The sequence below is a fragment of the Chaetomium tenue genome (genome assembly GCF_020726465.1).
Source record: "Chaetomium tenue strain MPI-SDFR-AT-0079 chromosome Unknown F5144scaffold_1, whole genome shotgun sequence".
In the NCBI taxonomy this organism is placed as follows: Eukaryota; Fungi; Ascomycota; class Sordariomycetes; order Sordariales; family Chaetomiaceae; genus Chaetomium; species Chaetomium tenue.
The window spans coordinates 2819781-2838534 of NW_027117329.1; the positions used below are offsets into that span (position 1 = coordinate 2819781).

Consider the following 18754-nt stretch of genomic DNA (forward strand, 5'->3'; position numbering starts at 1 on the left):
TAATTACCCTCTTACATTACAGATTACACAGTTCATCTCCATATTTTCCATTGGTAGTCTGGGAATCGGCGCCCAACAACCTAAGGGACACGGAAAACAATCCCTTTGAAGCGCATCCGTCACGAGAATCATGCCTGCTAGGTGGTATATAGGTAGGTACTCTAGGGGAATCCGTATAAGAGGCATTGGACAGCAACATTCCTTCGTCAGGTCAGCTTAGTCAAAGAAAGTAGAACTCAAACGCAGACATCATCTAGGCAAGCGTGTGGCGCCGGCCGTCCTAGAATATTCATCGATCGAGAACATATAAACCTGTCTGCGCGTCAGAAGCCGCAGCTTTTCAGCCCACAGTTTCTTGCTTCCCATCTCTGTCCCACATTCCATCGGAGAGCGATCTGGTTCTTCTGGTGGAGACCTGCCAGCTTCAGACCCACTCTGCAGCGCCCGCAGCGGGGTAACTGACAGCTTGGTGATGGAGGGGTTGAGGAGGGGCACCAAGCAGTTGGGTTAATATGGCAGGTTAGGTAGCTCGGTGAGGAGCATAGGATTACTTTTGACCTCGACCCGATACCACTGCGGGGGCGGCCAATGTTTGAAACTTAACATAGCACGTTGTTGTGAAAGGCTTCCTGAACAAATCGGGACTCACTTCCATCTCGCGTTTCTGCTTCCCGCCGTTGTTGCACAGGGGTGGCTCCGACAACGGCGGGAATTTCCAAGCAGCCCAAGTCCCTGACCCCCGCGCTCACCAGAATTCGCTGGGCAAAACGGACTGTATTCGCCCCGTCATGCCCGCGTTCCCCCAATGCAAGAGCCCGCCGTTTGTTTGGGCTGCACGCCATCGTTAGAGTGAAGTGTTAGAGCAGGGGTGGAAACGGGAGCAATCGAGCGCTCCTTCCCTCCGATTTGTTGAGTGATTCATCTTGTATGACAGGCGCATTTTAACAGCCACTAACAATCCCCATCAAGGTCCCCTGCAGCGCCTTATCACCCCACCAAAACAGATCCTGCCCCTCCTCAACCACGCCTTGATCAGAAGCTTCTCTCTGCTCCGATCGAGTTCTTGATCTCTTCCTTTCCTCTTTTTCTCAGCAATCTGTCTCCCCACAACAGTAAGAGAACTGCCAACCAAGCTCAACTCAAGGTACGTATCTCAACATTTAGCTTCGTTTTACCTTCCCTTTCTCGCCTCCATGACCTCTTGCCCTCCAAAACAACGCGAGTCCTCTTCTAGCAGTTTTGGGCGTCGATGAGGCTTGCGGCAAATCCCCTCTAGCTTGCAATTGAGCGAATTTTGCCCCATAAAGATGGGCAGATCCTCCTCCGCGGCTCACAGCTGGCCTCTCCCAGCTCAAGTTGTCATCGTACCCATACCACACCCTCTTCTTACCCTTCCATCGTTGAACAGCCCTTGGTTGCCCGCCTGCCAAGTGACTCACTGACACCCGATTGCCAGAATCATTCACAATGACCATCTCCAAGATCCACGCTCGTTACGTGTACGACTCTCGCGGTAACCCTACCGTCGAGGTCGACGTTGTGACCGAGCTTGGCCTCCACCGCGCCATTGTCCCCTCGGGCGCTTCTACTGGTGCGTCGCACCGATCTCCATTCCGTCGGCAAGGGCTTTACTGACGGCTGTGGTGACACAGGGCAGCACGAGGCTTGCGAGCTCCGCGACGGCGACAAGACCAAGTGGGGTGGCAAGGGCGTCCTCCAGGCCGTCAAGAATGTCAACGAGGTCATTGGTCCCGCCATCATCAAGGAGAACATCGACGTCAAGGACCAGTCCAAGGTTGACAAGTTCTTGATTGACCTCGATGGCACCGCCAACAAGACCAAGCTTGGTGCCAACGCCATCCTTGGTGTGAGCTTGGCTATTGCCAAGGCCGGCGCTGCCGAGAAGAGCGTGCCTCTCTATGCTCACATTTCGGACCTTGCTGGCACCAAGAAGCCCTACGTCCTCCCCGTTCCCTTCATGAACGTCCTCAACGGCGGGTGAGTCGGGATATTCGCTTAGTAGACTTGTGAAGCGCTCCGCTGACTATTCTCGATAGTTCCCACGCTGGTGGTCGCCTGGCCTTCCAGGAGTTCATGATCGTCCCCTCTGCTGCGCCTTCGTTCTCCGAGGCCATGCGCCAGGGCGCTGAGGTCTATCAGAAGCTGAAGGGCCTGGCCAAGAAGAAGTACGGCCAGTCCGCCGGCAACGTTGGTGATGAGGGTGGTGTTGCCCCCGATATTCAGACCCCCAAGGAGGCCCTCGACCTGATCATGGAGGCCATCGAGGCGGCTGGCTACAAGGACCAGATGAAGATCGCCATGGATGTGGCCTCGAGCGAGTTCTACAAGACGGACGCCAAGAAGTACGACCTCGACTTCAAGAACCCCGAGAGCGACCCGAGCAAGTGGCTCACGTACGAGGAGCTTGCCAACCTGTACAGCGAGCTCTCCAAGACCTACCCGATTGTCAGCATCGAGGACCCCTTCGCCGAGGATGACTGGGAGGCCTGGAGCTACTTCTACAAGTCTCAGGACATCCAGATCGTTGCTGATGACCTGACGGTTACCAACCCCCTCCGCATCAAGCAGGCCATCGAGCTCAAGGCGGCCAACGCTCTGCTGCTCAAGGTCAACCAGATCGGCACTCTCACTGAGTCGATCCAGGCCGCCAAGGACTCGTATGCCGACGGCTGGGGCGTCATGGTGTCCCACCGCTCCGGCGAGACCGAGGATGTCACCATCTCGGATGTTGTCGTCGGTATCCGCTCTGGCCAGATCAAGACCGGTGCCCCGTGCCGGTCTGAGCGTCTTGCCAAGCTCAACCAGATCCTCCGCATCGAGGAGGAGCTTGGCGACAATGCCGTCTATGCCGGCGAGAACTTCCGCAAGGCGGTTCAGCTGTAAGGGAGCCCAACGTAAGGCTCGCTCGGGAGGAAATTTGCACCGGAAGTAGGTTCGCTTGGGAGGGTATTTACCTCGGGCAAAAATGATTTCGGAATGGCTCATGAAAATGGAGGTAATGTGGCTTTAGAAACAAAGAATACCAGGCCAATGCTGCCATTATGATTGATGACTTGGCTGTTCGATATGCTGTGTCCAACTACTACACTGATGTCTGTCTGGAGGCAGTTGAAAGCGCCAGAGCAGGGTGTGTCAGCTGTAGGATCCCGCTATTTCAGATGGCAACAGCTGTCAATGGTTGCTCCAGCGACGACAAATAATTATTTGGTGCAGAAACAAGAAAGCGGGTTTGATTCGTCGCGACCTGCAACCCCTCAAATTACCCGAAACTGAAGCGCGTTCCCCTCCTCCGACAATTCAACTTCCTAGAATGCGACAGACCAGGTAGGTCGACGAGCTGATATCGCCAAAACGGCTACACTGTTCGCTTTCTTTCCGAACGCAGCCTGATTTCCAACATTTGTTCCTTCGCCCAAACCGCACGACCGCTCACCAAGCCGTCCCAGAGGACGGCCCCTCATTCAAGCAAAGATGGCCCCCAAAGACGCCGTCAACTTCGATATTATCGAGGACCACAAGGAAAATATCCAAGCCCTCCCGAGCGGCCGATCAGCCAAGAAGCTTGCCGAATTATTCTCCCAGTCGCCGCTTCAACCCCAGTTGACACCGTCACCTTTGGACACCAAGGATGTAAATGACAGCATCCGTGCCGAGTTTGAGGAAGAGCTGGCACAAATTTCCGAATCAGACGACCCTCTCGACATCTACGATCGCTATGTTCGCTGGACATTCGACGCGTACCCCACGGCCCAAGCCACCCCCCAGTCTCAACTGCACACGCTTCTCGAGCGCGCAACCAAAACATTTGTGAGCTCGGCCCAATACAAAAACGACCCGCGGTATGTCAAAATGTGGCTACACTACATCACCTTCTTCTCGGATGCGCCGCGCGAGGCGTTCGTCTTCCTTTCCCGGCACTCGATCGGTGAAACACTTGCGCTATTCTACGAGGAGTATGCCGCGTGGCTTGAGGGCGCGGGCAGGTGGGCTCAAGCAGAAGAAGTCTACAAGCTGGGAATTGAGCGGGAAGCCCGGCCCGCAGCGCGGTTGTTGCGCAAGTTTGGCGAGTTTGAGCAACGACGGGAACAACAGGAGGTAGATGATGGCCCATCATCCCCGGCCCTTCCAGCGGCCCGGCCAGCACTCGCCTCCAAGGTTGACCCCTTCGCCGCTGCTGCCGCTGCCGCTCATGATCCGCAAGCGCCAAGGCAGCCGGCGGGACTTGGAGGTTCCTCGTCAAAGCCGGCGCGCTCGAAGCTGGCTATTTTCTCTGACGCGGATGCCGAGCCTGCGGCGCCAGCTATGTCATCACGCGGCGCAGGATCCAAGGGATGGGATAGCATTGGGTCTCTGTCTGACCGCAAGAAGGAGAACGTGGTGGAGCCTAAACCGTGGGCCGGGGAGACATTGAAGGCCGGAGGAAAGAAGAGCGGCACAAAGATGGCCGTGTTCAGGGATGCGGTAAGCCAAAGTCCCGTCTGCCCGCCACAACCAGATGTTGATCAATATAGGACTAATGTATGGCGGTCTGGCGTATCATGTATCCAGTCTCTCTCTAAACAGCTTTCGCAATCACACATCCCAATTCATCACAACAAGGTCCAAGTCACGGTGAACCCTGCCAACGGAAAGAGGGAACGCGTGTTTGTCGATTTGCGGATGATTTATCCGACCCCTGATGAACCTGGCACTGAACTCAGCTTCGAGGAGGTTTGGGCTGCTAATAAAGGGTGGCTCGGCCATGAATGGGAAGACGAAGAGCCGTCTTCGTTTGCGGACGAGAACTCCATGGGAGAGGTGAATTCTCTGGCGGATAGAGTTTCACAGAAACTGACAATCCACCGTGACGTTTTACGGCTCGACGAGAACGGTGCTCCTATTTATCCCAAGGAGGCGAAGCCGCGGAGGAAGAAGGTGGTCGAGGTTAATGAAACACAAATCAGTATGCCTGTCTTCGTTCCTGCCATCTTCATTTCTAACACTGTTGTAGTCAAAGCAAAGTTGGACTCGCCTTCTGGGCCCAAGATTAAAAAGAAGAGGCGGTCCACTGCTGAACCAACCATGACACTACACACCAAAGCAGCCACTGACGACATTTACGATATCTTTAACGCACCCCTCAAACCAGTTGGCCATGAATTGGGCGCCAGCGATGATGAGGGCGGTTATGAATCTGATGACTACACAAGTGATGCAGAGAGCACTGTGAACACGACCAACATCCCGCCGAGTGAAGCAGGCGACGAGGACGAAGATGCTGGGGGGGAGGATGATGACGAAGCTTCGGATGCGAAGAGCGTGGCCAGCGAATGGTCAGAGTTCTCAATGCACAAGCACATCCCTGACCTCGAACGAGACGCCGAGGAACGGGACGAGACCCAGGTTTCTGATTTAATCGACATGGGGCAGGAGACTGTGGCGTCAGCAAAAAGTGACCGGGAATATGACGAGGATGACGATGACTTGGAACCCCCTAGGACGAGGACCATGTTTGTGCCGATACCTCCGGAAGACTACGTCCCCTCTCGGCGGCCGTATAGGGACCCCGTCGAGGCAGCTAACAACCGCCTTCCCTTTATGACACCGATCACGGAGAGGACTGAGACTTCACTGGATATGACAAGCGATCACAGCAGGTATGGCAAAACGCCGTCCAGGAGGCGTGTCGAGCAGCTATTGGAAGAAGACGAGCTTGAGGACGAGGAAGAGAACCTTGATCTGGAACCGCTCAGCAGTCCGCTGCGGGAGGTGATCGAGGAGGACAGACCAAAGGGAAAAGTCGCTCAACCCCTCCTCCCTAAAGTGAAGCCAACCTCGGCCGGCGTGCCATTTGCCCCGAAAGCGCTTATCCCAAAGGGACCCATCATCAAGGAGACGCAATGCAATCCCGTCGATGAGAGCGTACGGACAGAAATCCTGGAGAACATCCACCCCCCGCTCAACTCATATGATGGGTTTTACGACCACAGAGATGAGAAGTATGAGAGAGGGGCTGAGATTCGGAAGTTCGCTAAGGCAGCCGGTAAAGGAAACAGGAACAGCACAGACAAGACGGGCAACCTGGGCACCGCCGTGGTTCTTGAATTTCCCGGGACAAAATCACAGTACACCATCCGGAAGGAGCTTGGGGCCGGTGCCTTCGCTCCAGTATACCTCGTCGAGAACTCGTGTCCAGATGGCGACTCACCAAGTGACGAAAACCAACATGACGAGAACGGTCCGGTCGCCGTAATGGGCCGCGGTACATTCGCCAGCACACACAACAGGCGCTACGAACGTGAGGCGCTCAAGATGGAGGACCCGCCGACACCCTGGGAATTCTACATGATGCGCCTCGCACACTCGCGTCTCGGCCCGCAGCACCGCGCAACTGCCTCCCTCTCGCCCGCCCTCGAAATGCACCTCTACCAAGACGAGGGCTTCCTCTTTCTCCCCTTCCATCCGCACGGCACCCTACTCGACGTAGTCAACCTCTTCCGCAGCGAAGCCTCGGGCGTCATGGACGAGCAGCTAGCCATGTTCTTCTCGATCGAGCTCCTCCGCACCGTCGAGGCTCTCCACGCCAAACAGATCATGCACGGCGACCTCAAGGCCGACAACTGCCTCCTCCGGCTCAACCTCGACAACAACCACCCCGAACTCTCCTCCCAATACCACGCCTCCGGCGCGGGCGGCTGGGCCGGGCGCGGCGTAACCCTAATCGACTTCGGGCGGGCGATCGACGCGCGCGCCTTCACACCCGACGTGCGCTTCGTGGCCGACTGGAAGACGACGGCGCAGGACTGCGCCGAGATGCGCGAGGGCCGGCCCTGGACCTGGCAGATCGACTACCACGGCCTCGCCGGCACCCTGCACGTGCTGCTGTTCGGCAAGTACATCGAGACGGTGCGCTGCGACGCGGGCGGGCTGGGCCTGGCGACGTCGGGGGTGGGCGGGCGGCGGTACCGGACGAGGGAGAGTTTGAAGCGGTATTGGCAGACGGAGATTTGGGCGGAGTGTTTTGATTTGTTGCTGAATCCGGGGGCGTTTGTGGAGGGGGAGGAGGGGGGGGCGATGCCGGTGCTGAAGGGGATGAGGGCGGTCAGGGAGAAGATGGAGGGGTGGTTGGAGGGGAATTGTGAGAGGGGGGTGGGGTTGAGGGGGTTGATGGGGAAGGTGGAGGCTTGGGCGAGAGGGAGGAGATAGGGGGGTCTAGTGTTGTTGGGTTGCGTGGGTGGATTAGAGGAGGACGGGTAGTATCCGTAACTGGGTTGCGTGGGTGGATTTTTGTTGCTGGTTTTTTTCTTTCTTTTGTATTGTTCTCTCCCTTTTTTTTGCTGTGGTTCGAGGTTGATGATATCCTTTGGTAAAGACAGTTATGAACATGAGATGCTAGAGTTGGATTTCTGTTGGGTATCATTATTATTTATTTTTGACATCCGTCGGATACCAGTCTTTGTTATCCAAGCTCCCGCCCCCTCTGTTATAGCATTTTGTTGTACAAATATACACGTAACTCGACTTTACACAAGCCCAACATACAGATGGTGATGATGGAATCTCAGCCAGCCTAATCAGTCGCTCTCGCCGCACGAGTCGCACGACTCCTCCTTCTTGCTCTTCTTTCCCCTCGCCTTCCCCTTCGTTCCTTTCTTGTCTTTCTCAGCCTTCTTATCGACCTGCTCCTGGATCTTCTGCCTCTCCGATGCGCCCTGCGCATTCAATTCCTTCTCCTTCTCCTTGAACTCAGCGCTGTCCACATCCATTCCGATCAAACTCTCAAGCAGCTTGATCTCGTCCGCCCAGATCTGCTTGTTCTCCACCGTCTTGCCATCCGGCCCCTTCTCATCGATGGGCGTCTCGAGAACCATCGGCAGCCCCTGCAGCTTCTCGTGGTTCATGACGTTGTGGAACGCCTGCAACCCCAGACAGCCGGTGCCGATGTTGGCATGCAGATCGCGGTGCGAGCCGAACGGCGCCTTGCTGTCGTTGATGTGGAGCGCGCGCAGGTACTTGAGGCCGACGACGGCGTCGAACTCGGCCATGGTCTTGGCGAAGGCGGCGGGCGTGCGCAGGTCGTAGCCGGCGGCGAAGGCGTGGCAGGTGTCGATGCAGACGCCGACGCGCGCCTTGTCGTCGACCAGCGCGATGATGTCGCGCAGCTCCTCGAACCGCGACCCCACCACGTTGCCGCTGCCGCACATGTTCTCGAGCAGCGTCACCACCGTCTTGGTCGACTTGTGCGCCCGGTTCAGCTGCCCCGCGATGCGCGCGCACGCCTCGCCCATGGCCGCGCCGCCCGTCGACCCCGGGTGGAAGTTGTACAGGGTGATGCCCAGAGCCTCGCACCGCTGCAGGTCGTCCAGGAAGCCGTCGTAGGCTTGGGTGGCTTTTGTTTTGTCGGCTTGTGCGAGATTGACGAGGTACGAGCCGTGCGGGACGATGTGTTTGCCGGCGTCGTAGCTGTGTTGCTTGAGTAGGTCGCGGAATTGGGTTTTGGCTTCGTCGGCGAGGGCCGGGCTGACCCATTTCCGCTGGGATTTGAGGAAGAGGGCGAAGGCGTTGGCGCCGATATGGTTGGCGTTTTGGATAGAGTTTTGGACGCCCCCAGCGGCGGAGACATGGGCACCGATGTACATGGCTCGCTTGAGCGAGGTGACCGCTGTCCGGGCTGCTAGGGCCATGGTGTCTTCGGCGTCCTTCTTGGTAGTTTTGCGTTTCTTGGGGGCAGGTTTCTTGTCTTCGATAGGACTGGCGTTTTCGAGGTCCTCGCCATCGAATTCCGGTTCAGTGGGAGTTGTTTTACGCTTGGGAGCCCTCGTTTTGGTCACCTCAACTTTGGTCTCGGCCACAGTTGTCACTTCTGTGGTCTTCGTCTTTACCGAAGCCCCCGACACACCCGCTGCTTTCTCGATGCGAGTTTCTGACTCAATTGTTGTGGTTTTTGCCTGGGAAACCTTCCGAGCCGACTGTCGAGCCATTGAAAGTACCCACGATTTATCGTGGTTGTTGTGGATATGAAGATGGCGGTTCTGTCAATCTGGGTTGACTCGTGAGATGTCGGTGACTGTCGACTAATTCCTTATCGTCCATAGCTCGAAAGTCGAGGCGCGGCAAGACGCGCCACGAAGTCACGTGTAAGTGGGCCCACATTTAATATTTGGAAGCTACAAGTATCATTTTCCCCCGCCCCATCCGAAGACTGGAAACCCGTAGCGGCACAGCACAATGGAAATCTTGAGACGATCTGACAGCCCCTCTCTCTGCTAGTGCTGACCTGAAAATCGGGCACGGACGGTATGGTTCATCTCGAAGTTCAACGCTCGATTTCCCTGGTCAGGGAAAAGTTCCGGAAGAGGGGTCCTTGCCAACGAAGGTCCCCTCGCAATAAGTATAACTAGCTGTTTCACTCTTTCCTCGCTACCTATGTAGTTAATCAAGCACCTTCATTGGCTATTTTCGTCTTGATATTTTGACGGATTTGAATACAAGCAACAAGGTCGTCAAGCATTTGGCAAACGGCCGACGTTGGGTGTGGTGTATGACGTCTGCATTGACGACATACGGCAACACACATGTTGTTAGTAACCTCGACATTCAGGACCTTCCTCATCCGTCATCCTGGCAATCAACACAACCTCCGACGGGATACATTTCTCTCGATAATTTGGTTGGGGTCAATATCGGTCCGGCTCGCGCTGACGCATTGTTTGAAAGTTGATGAAACTCCGTAGGCAGCCGAATTTACATAAGATCGAAAGTCCATTGCCACCCTGCGAGCTGAACGGTCGGGTTGCCTTTCCGAGAGCTGGGAGCGGAACAACTCCGCAATTCGCAACTTTTTGTTTTATCACGTTGCACTCGGCTCCATTTCTCGGACTAGGGTTAGAATGCTATTGAATGCCCCGCGCAACGGCCCGCTTGGAACAACAGGATCTCCATTTCTTGTCCACGGAGAACATGCACCAGAAAGCGCAACAAAAAAGCGCCCAGATTGTGGATCCAGACCTGACACCGCCGAGTCCGTGTTGCCCAGATGCCGTGCTTGCGGCTTGGAATCGATTGTGTGTTTTTGTTAATCCCTGCTCTCACAAGTATTCTGCCCAATGAGATAGGTTGGCCACAACCCCGGTGGGCACTGCTGCTATTTTTGTTCCCGGGGGCTCAATCATCAACGAAGCGCCAATCTGGGCACCATCAAGTTGGGGGCCACAGCGGCAGCCAGGTGAAGAAACAAAGGGGGTTGCTCTTGCAGGGAGTTCGGGTTCGCCTTCGCCCTTTCGATGATGGTGGCTGAGGCTCGGCTAGGAGGTCAGTCAGTTCCTTGAGAAACTGGAATTTCCAGCTTCGGAGTGAGCGAACCTCGGCCGATCGGTGTGCATTCCAGAAGTCATTCCCGCCGGGAGGGTCCAGACGGGGATCATCAGCCAGCTATATACCCGTATTAAGGGCGGAGAACATGCCCTGTTCAGATCGACTTCTGATTTTGCCGCGCATGCAGGGCGATCACTTGCCCGATCCTTGCGAACTGCACCGTGCATTTGCGACAGTTCGTCGCCGCAGCAAGCTTCCCAGGCAGGCCAGGTTGTTGTTTGGAGTTCCATCTCAGCGGGAGCGAGGGGAGCGAGAGGGAACCCGTGGGCTAGCGCTTTAGGTGGTGGCTTACAAAGACTTGGCGCACCTCATGCAGCCCAGTGAAGCACCAAGTCCCAAGCATTGCAGCCTACCCGCTGCTACCAACGGCCTGCGCCCCTGAGGCCCTAAAAGTTACCTATACGCACTTTCAGGAGGCATTCCAGATTCACCTAAGATCAGACCAGATTGCCCACTACCTCACTAACGAAGTACCTAACCTCCATACGGTTGTGCCTGGCCATCCGAACCTGACCATCCAATCATTGTGGCGTTGCGTGCCAGCTGCGTTGCCGTCCTGCCGTCGTGCCGCGCTACAGTAGCATTCAACCCTTCATCAGCGCCAACTGCAGCGCCAACACCAGAACCAGCGCCAAAACGCCATCCTTCGAGGGGGCCGAACTCTTATTCCATCCCATCCATCCTATCCATCCCTTGTGTTCCCGCCTGCGCCCACCTATCCCGCAATACCAAAATTTATCCGATGGCGAGCCACGTCGCTAGCCCATGATACTTTCTCTGGCTCGACAACCGGCTGCCTTGATCGCATTCAGCCCCGGGCTTGTCGTCCAGAATGACGGACCACGACGTCGTTACCGGCGTTGTTGCCGACGCCAGCGAGGGCAGGCGGCCGTCAATCGAGAAAGCGCCCATCATCATACCCGACGTCGACGATGGTCTTGACGACAGCGAGCCGCCAGCCTTCGAGCGCCTCCCCGACGAAATCATTCAACAGTATGCGCCAATCTCCATATCTCTCATCGTTGTCCCTCCTCCTCCTCCAGAGTTGATGTCCTCCCCCCCTAACTCGCATACTCACCCAATATGACAGAATACTCCAGGCCACGGATGCCAATGGCTTTGCGTCGCTGGCCCTGCTCAACTCGAAATGGAGAAGCGTCGCGCAGCAAGCCCACCTTTACGCGCATCACCTTGCGAGCTGCCCCTCGTATGCCATGAGCCATGGCGCGCCCCCGCAAGTCACCGGCGACGATGATTTACCCAGGCTCCGCCGCCTGTTTGCTCGGGAAGTCAAACGCAACTTGTTCGAGGCGTACCTCCGTCCCAGCCAGACCGTGATCAAAGTTATATCGAATTCGATCAGCTCCTCGTCTTGTCCGGGCGGCGAAGGCATCCAGTTCAGCCCCTCGCCAAAGGGCCACCACCTCCTCGCCTACAACTCGTCAAGGATACATGTCATCGACCTCCGCGCCCCTGAGATTGCCGTTAAGAGAGAGTTCAAGATACTACGACGCCCTGCTGCGACGTGCATCAACGACGAAGGCACCACGCTTGCCGTCTTGCTGACTGAGATGGAGGTGGATATCTATGACCTCAACCAGACGCCGCCGAAACGGACACACTCGATGATCCTAGACCACAGCCCCCGCGCCATCGCCCTCTCCCCCTGCGGCTCCGTTCTGGCCGCGGCCTACGAAGGCGGCATCGAGGTCTCCTCCATAAATCCCGGGGCACTGGCCACCGACAGACGCGCTGTCAAGTGCGACGGTGTGGATGCTCTGACGTTCTCCTTTGACGGGACACAAATCCTCGGGACGACAGTGCAAGCATCCCAACCCAACACGGTGATCCTCACTGCCCCCTACTACGACCCCGGCAGCCACATGGCCGACGACAATATCAGTGCGCTTTGGACCACGTCGATTCTGTTCCCGAATACGAGCCGTGATTGCAGCCATGCGGTTCTGATACAGAATGGCAAGTACGAGGAAGCTGCCTGGACCTTCACCTACGACAGGAGTTTCGAGACTTTCCGAGCGGTGCGCATCGACGACTTGCGAAACGGGACAACCTACTTCACGGGACCGGTGCCCAGCCCGAACTCGCAGGCTCGGCTGATCCCCTGCACGCTGCCCGCCGCATCCTACTCTGGTGATCTCGTCTCGGCCGGTTTTCAGGGCAAAGAAATCTGGCTCTACGGCGTACCTGAGGACCTCGATGCTGTGCCCGAACCCCCAAACGTTAGTGTGGAAAATGGTTCCAACGCAAACGGGCTCTCCCGCCATAGCAGTGGCCCGTCCGTTCGCTCGAGCATCAGGATACAAGAAAACAGCGATTCCGTGAGGGTACCACAGTGGCAGATCCTGTGCGACAAGCTACGAAACACCTTTGTTGCGGGCTCTAAAATCGGCGAGCTGGAGGGCATCAATACGGTCAAGTTTGTGGCCGACTTTGCGGACTCGAGCGTGAAGGAACGGTTACTGGTGGCCGCTCGCGGCGTTGCGCCGAATATCTCGGTTACCGATGAGGAGGGGATTGACTTTGTGGACGGTGGCCGCATCACCATTATGGACTTTGACTACAGCGTCACGAACGGGACCACCACGGAATGCACCATCGAAGTGGGTACTGAGGAGGGGCCGGAGGTGCTTGAGGAAGAGCATCGCGATATGGCGACCGAGGTCGCCATCGTTCGCCGACGGACGGTTGCCCAGAATAGGGGAAGCCGGCACGCCGTCGCCATGCGCAGCGCGACTACTGCAGCTCGTCCCCCGCCTTTACCTACCCAGTCACCCACTCAGCCGGACGGCGACGAAGAAGATCCTCTTGTACCTCGTCGGATTGGAAGCGGCCCTCATCAGAGTGTTGAGCCAACCGCAGCGGGCGAGGAGACGGAGGGACAAACGATCGAAGAGCAGGAGGCTTTAGATGCGCCATATGCACATGCAAGCCCGCGCTCCGGGACAACACTCCGCCGCGCAGCGACCGCAGCGGCCAACAATCGCCGGCTCCATCCCTCGGCAACCACCAGCGGTCATATCGTATATCGCAGGGCTGACGGCCGTGCCGAGCATCCTCACGAGAGCGACGCCGATAACTGGGTCCCACCGCCACCCCCATATCAAAAAGATGATCCAGGTGATTTGCCTTCATTCCTCCGCCACACATCGATTCTGCCACCTACCGGTTCGGGCACGGCGTCCGCCGGGGAAGGGGCCGAACAAGGCGCGGACCGGAAGGCTATGCGGAACTCGTCAGCCTCTATGCACCAACAGCATCGTCGTGCCCAGACGGTAGCCTCGGCAAATCGATTCTCGTCCCCCGTCCCGCCTGTCCCACCACTTCCCTCCCTCTCGAATATGCCCCCTGTTCCTCCCGTACCGGCTCTTCCGCCTGGGGTGACGGCGTCCCCGTTGGCCCCGGTTCCCCCTTTGCCACAAGCTCACGCTCATGAACGCGGCGGGGGCCTAGCAGTCCCATCCTCCAACGAGGATCCAGCGCGTCCTGCCTCCAGGGCCTCGCGTTATCTCGAGGGCGAGAACATCTACGACGTTTCACCTCCCGACTCGCCTGCTCTGGCGCCAGTGGGACGGCATGTGTCGCGTGAAGCGAGTGACACCAGGGCAGCGAGCAATCCTGAACAACCATCTCAAACGAGCATGGTGCCACCTTCCTCGCCGCCGACCACGATTGGAGGGGAATCTGTAACCTCTGGGAGGACCCAGACCGCTTCTGTATCGCCAGAGGGTGGCGACCCGGCGACCCTTGTTGTGCAGCCCGCGATACAGGTCCCTAGCGATCCTATCCCGCCCATGAACGATGCCCCAACTGCCGGCGACCCCTTAGTACGACGCATTTCTGTTTCAAGGACGTGGCCGATACAGCCGGTGCCAATTAATACCAACAATGCCACGGTTGGTTACCCATACTCGGCGCCCCCCGTCAACAACAACGACATGCTCTCCCAGTCTTTCCCTCTCCCAGGAAACGAGCAGAATCCCACCTTCAACAACGTCGCGCCCGCATCACGGCCTCTTTCCGGCAGCTTCCCGCTCCCAGGGGTAGCAACTGATGGTCACGCAGGTGGCGAGCAGAACTGGCGGCGCACCTCGTACCAACGCCCCGTCTCCCAACAACAGCATTACTCGTTCCCTCGCCCCCGGGGGCAATCTCCCGCGGCTCCATTTCACACGCGCGCTACGATTCACGAACCCCAACCACGCCGTCCTCACGACATAATGGACACACCTGTCGAGGACATGCCCTTGATCATCAGCACTCCTAAGGGCGTCTCGGGCGCCTTTGATCCGCCCGAGCGGCACCCCTCGGACCGGCGCGCCGAGACGCCCATCCTCTCCCCCATCCCGCGGCACCCCCGGCCGCAAACACAGGCCTCCATCCTCCGCCCGCCACCGCAGGAACACCTCCACCCACAGCAGCAGCAACACCACCACCTCCAACCGCAGCAGCAACATCCATACCAACACCACCAACAACTCCAACCCCCCGACCACCGCCTCGCCCCCATCTACAACAGTCCTCCCAACCTCGCACCAGGGGCTCTGCTCGCGGTCCCGCCGCCGCCGGGGTCAGCGTCGACGAGCTTCTCGCGGCGGGTGCCGAGCCTGAGCCGGAAGCAGAGCCGAGCGGAGCGGTCGGCGGCCAAGAACGTGGCGGACGCCAAGAAGCGCGGGTGGAGCGGGCGGTCGACGCGCGGCAAGAGCCGCAAGGGCCGCAAGAAGAAGGGCGAGCAAGACTTTGACGTCCAGAGCACCGCCGCGTGGACTGATGTAACGGTTACGGCGTATAGTGTGCGGTCTGCGTTTGGGGTGGGGAATCGGAGGGGTGGTGGTGGTGGTGGGAGTGGTGGGGGTGTGGTGGATGGGATGGATGTGGCGGGGGGGAAGGATAAGAAGGGGAGGTGTGTTGTTATGTAACTACCTAGTCTTTTTGTTTAAAGGGGTTGGTTGGTTGAGGTTGGGGTGGGTTGTAATGGTTTGGTCACACAGTACAACACTCGTTGGATATTTTCCTATCTTGGTTATGCGGGACATACAGCGGGATCTTGGGATGGGCGGTTTATCTGATGACGTTTGGGACGAGCGAAAGAGAGAGCGTGTATATGATATGTATGTGACGGAGGTTGTTGTCGGATTTTTCCGGGTTTGTCACTGGGCTTCTTTGTGTTACAAAAATGCGTAGCATCATGATACCATTGAATACACGTCTTGAGGACCGCCCGCAATACCAACATGCGCAGGATTCAACCTCAGCGCTTCCATAAACAGCCCATGCCGTGTAGTGATACCATGCCCACCCAAACCATCCATACAACACCTAACCCAATAATCTACAAAGTACACAACAGCAGCAGCAGCAAACTCATCTCCTTTCCTCCCCCTTCCCCTCAACCACCTTCCCGTCCTGCCCACCAACCACCTCCCCCACCCCCTCCACATACCCCCCCGCCGCCTTCCCCCCTGCATCCTCCCCAGACGCGTGCAACCCCGCCGACCCCCCCGCTGCCTCTGTTGACCCCCCCGCCGCTGCTGTCCCTGTCCCTGCCCCAGCTGCTGCCCCAGCTGAAGCATCACTCCGGATCGCACGCTTCAGCGACTCGGGCACGTGGGGCGGCGTCGAGCTGGTCCGGGCGGACGGGCCGTCGGTCGTGGCGATGGGGTTGCCGCGGCTGGAGTTGGTGGCCATGGTTTGTGGTTGGGTTTGTGGGTTGGTTGTGTTTGTTTGGGATGGGATGTGTAGTGTGGTTTGGTGTGTGGTGTGTGGTGATGTGGTTGAGGTTGGGTTGGGTTTGAGTTTGGGTTTGTTATGGGGATGTAGATGGTTGTTGTAAGGTTGTCAAGAGTATTTGAAGGAGGGGAGTTGATAGTTGGCGATGGTTGGTTTAGTTTATACTACCTAGTTGGTAGTTGAGCGAGTGCAGCTGGGTGTAAGCGAGAATATTATGTAGTATCACTGTGCCAAGGAACCAGACTTGGCAAACGTCACAAACCAAGCACAGATTGGCCGGATTTGAACCTCGACTTTCAAGTTCCTCGGCGGGAGACCAGTGCATCGGCTACACAAAGTAGTGATAGTGATGGGGAAAACCATTTTGCGGGTATTCAAACCCCGACCAACCGGTCCGTGGCCATTGTCCGCCATAACAGTCAACTTTGATCCGTCACGCGCCGCAGCAGCCGAGCTCAAGGTGAGAAAGAAAAGAGAAGCTCGAGAAGCTTGAGAACCCTGCGATATGAATATGAATGAGCCCACGCTAAACACCTTCCGAGAGATGAAAATAGCGAGCTGCCATCTCCCGTGTTGAGAACTGGCTGGCATTGGGGCACCGCTACGGGCACCCGACCCCGAGGGATACATACCACAGTGGCGCCGTCATCCTGGTGTCGCAGTCGCTGGCCGGCTGGCTACATGATGATGCCTTTGTCGCCCGCATGCTCACTGCCTCGGGCATGACCAACGGCCAGGGAGAAGAGATTTCCGTCCTGGCTGCCGCCGTCGACCAGGTCCCCGCCTACGATCGCCGCATCGACACCTTCTCCTCGTCAGAAGGAATCTCGGTCCTGCGCGGAGAAAGCTCCAAGCTGCTCCCCTCCTCCTTTGAGCCCGAGTCCGCCACCAAGGCCGATTCGCCGCCCTCGCTCTTGTTCCGACGGTCACCCGCCAACTTGAGCGAACTGGCCGTCCATGTTCCTCTCGCCAATACCCTCTTCTCCAGTGGCAGCCCGACTACGCTTGTCGAGAGCCGGTGGCTTGCCGACGCACGCCAGCCCCCGAGGCTGACCCAAAAACTCAACCGGACAAGCCAGACCGTCGTCCTTCCAATAGAAGACCTGCAATTCGAAGCCCCCAACCCATTGACCACAGTGCGTCCCCATCTCGTCCCCGTGACGTCGCCTGCCCTAGTCCTCCGCAGCCTGGGCAACATCCTCTCACAGATCGAAGTCGACGGACGACCGAGTCCGCCTTCGCAGCAGCTAGAGTACATCATCCCCAAGCTCCTCCGAGCCCCCCGCCAGCTCCGGGACGATAGTAGCCACGACGAAGCCCATATCGCCGTTTGGGCTCTGGTCATGCCTCCGAGCCGCACCACGAGGTACCTCGACCCGTTAACTCCACTACCAGTCGACCGCTACGACCCCGACGTAGAATGGGCACTAGTCCGGGAGACGGCCAAAAAACTAGACCCGTTCCTAATCTCCGGCTGCCGGCTCCACAAAGTCGGTAAGTAACACCACACCACCAGCCCCCCACGACCGCTAGGTCTGTCTACCCTCCCTCCCTCCCAACCTAACCACAAACTCCAGTAAGCGGCGGCGGCGGCTGGGGCGCCAAGCAAGGCCTGCTCTCCCTCGACCCCGAAACCCAACTCGCCACCGACGAGGACCACACCCTCAACAACTTCAAGCAATCCTTCTTCCAAGCCCCCAACTCCCACGGCTCCCCCCTCAACATCGACCGCCTCGTCAGCCGCCGCCGCAGCGGTCTCGGCAACCCCAGCCCACCCAGCAGCCTCATCCCCCCAGGCTCCCTCGTGCAATTCTTCGTCGAAGCCGCGTACCCCACCCCCTCCCAAGCGCTCGCCGACTGGGCCCGCGACTGGGACCCAGCCGAGTCACCCCAGACGATAACGGGGGCGTTCGGCACGCCCGGTGCGGTCATTGATCCCTGCCCCGTCAACCCCGTCACCGACCACCCCAGCCTGTTCGGTGCCGTCTCGGCGACGGGCGTGTTTCTCTCCCGCGCCGCGATGCGTGGCTTGCCGGAGATCGCGACGAAGCTGGATAGTCCACGGTCGTATTTTGTGGCGAGGGCGAATCCGGGGCGGGTGCAAAGGGTGTGAGTTGGGAAGGGGGCTGGGGCCGTGTAGGAGCCCAGCAGTAAGGGTTTTTTCTGGAAGGTGGATGGTCAAGCTAGCCATGAGGGTTGTTTGTGGCTGTATGTATCTATTTAACGAGGCCTCGGAGGGCCTGGCGAGCCGTTCAAAGCAGATACTGGATGCACTGCTGGCTTGGAGGGACGCCCGGGGCATGTGTATGTAGCGTCGATCGTATGTACGAGTATAGATAAAATCATCTTTGGCAAACCTTTCAAGACAGATCACTCGTTCACAGATCACCCGTTCCTTTCCCACCCCATTGCCAAACGTGTAAAGACATTCCAGTGGACAAACACTCAGGATGCCGGGCGGCCGGAACAACAGCTGGAGCCAATATGGCTGATGAGAACGAATTCTGAAACCATGGAGGAATTTCTACCAGAAAGATCAGAGTGTGGTTCTGGGATGTATAATAAGCATGAGGTCGGCCAACTGCCCAGCATTAGATAGTCTATCTTTGCCGGCCGTTGCTACGTTTATGCC

General features: G+C 57.7%; 4 protein-coding genes across 4 annotated transcripts; 3 read left to right on the forward strand and 1 right to left on the reverse strand.

Annotated features, from left to right (window-relative positions):
- The first annotated feature begins 969 nt into the window (after positions 1-969).
- Positions 970-3263, forward strand: F5144DRAFT_555415 (Enolase, C-terminal TIM barrel domain-containing protein). Its single transcript, XM_066787905.1, has 4 exons — positions 970-1144; positions 1457-1591; positions 1653-1998; positions 2058-3263. Exons 2-4 carry the CDS (start codon positions 1468-1470, stop codon positions 2902-2904), a joined length of 1317 nt encoding a protein of 438 aa, XP_066648458.1. The 5' UTR covers positions 970-1144; positions 1457-1467; the 3' UTR covers positions 2905-3263.
- A 229-nt stretch (positions 3264-3492) lies between these two features.
- Positions 3493-7472, forward strand: F5144DRAFT_636637 (Mad3/BUB1 homology region 1-domain-containing protein; the record flags this gene model as incomplete). Its single annotated transcript, XM_066792636.1, has 3 exons — positions 3493-4482; positions 4570-4963; positions 5012-7472. The coding sequence occupies 3 exons, from the start codon at positions 3493-3495 to the stop codon at positions 7204-7206; spliced, it is 3579 nt and encodes a 1192-aa protein (XP_066648459.1). The 3' UTR covers positions 7207-7472.
- Positions 7155-9106, reverse strand: F5144DRAFT_555421 (xylose isomerase-like protein). Its single transcript, XM_066787906.1, has one exon. It carries the CDS (start codon positions 8979-8981, stop codon positions 7575-7577), a length of 1407 nt encoding a protein of 468 aa, XP_066648460.1. The 5' UTR covers positions 8982-9106; the 3' UTR covers positions 7155-7574.
- A 1619-nt stretch (positions 9107-10725) lies between these two features.
- F5144DRAFT_523169 (uncharacterized protein) lies at positions 10726-18669 on the forward strand. Its single transcript, XM_066786762.1, has 8 exons — positions 10726-11367; positions 11465-12143; positions 12348-14485; positions 14651-15295; positions 15988-16097; positions 16470-16582; positions 16677-17616; positions 17700-18669. The coding sequence occupies exons 1-8, from the start codon at positions 11207-11209 to the stop codon at positions 18233-18235; spliced, it is 5322 nt and encodes a 1773-aa protein (XP_066648461.1). The 5' UTR covers positions 10726-11206; the 3' UTR covers positions 18236-18669.
- The last annotated feature ends 85 nt before the right edge of the window (positions 18670-18754 follow it).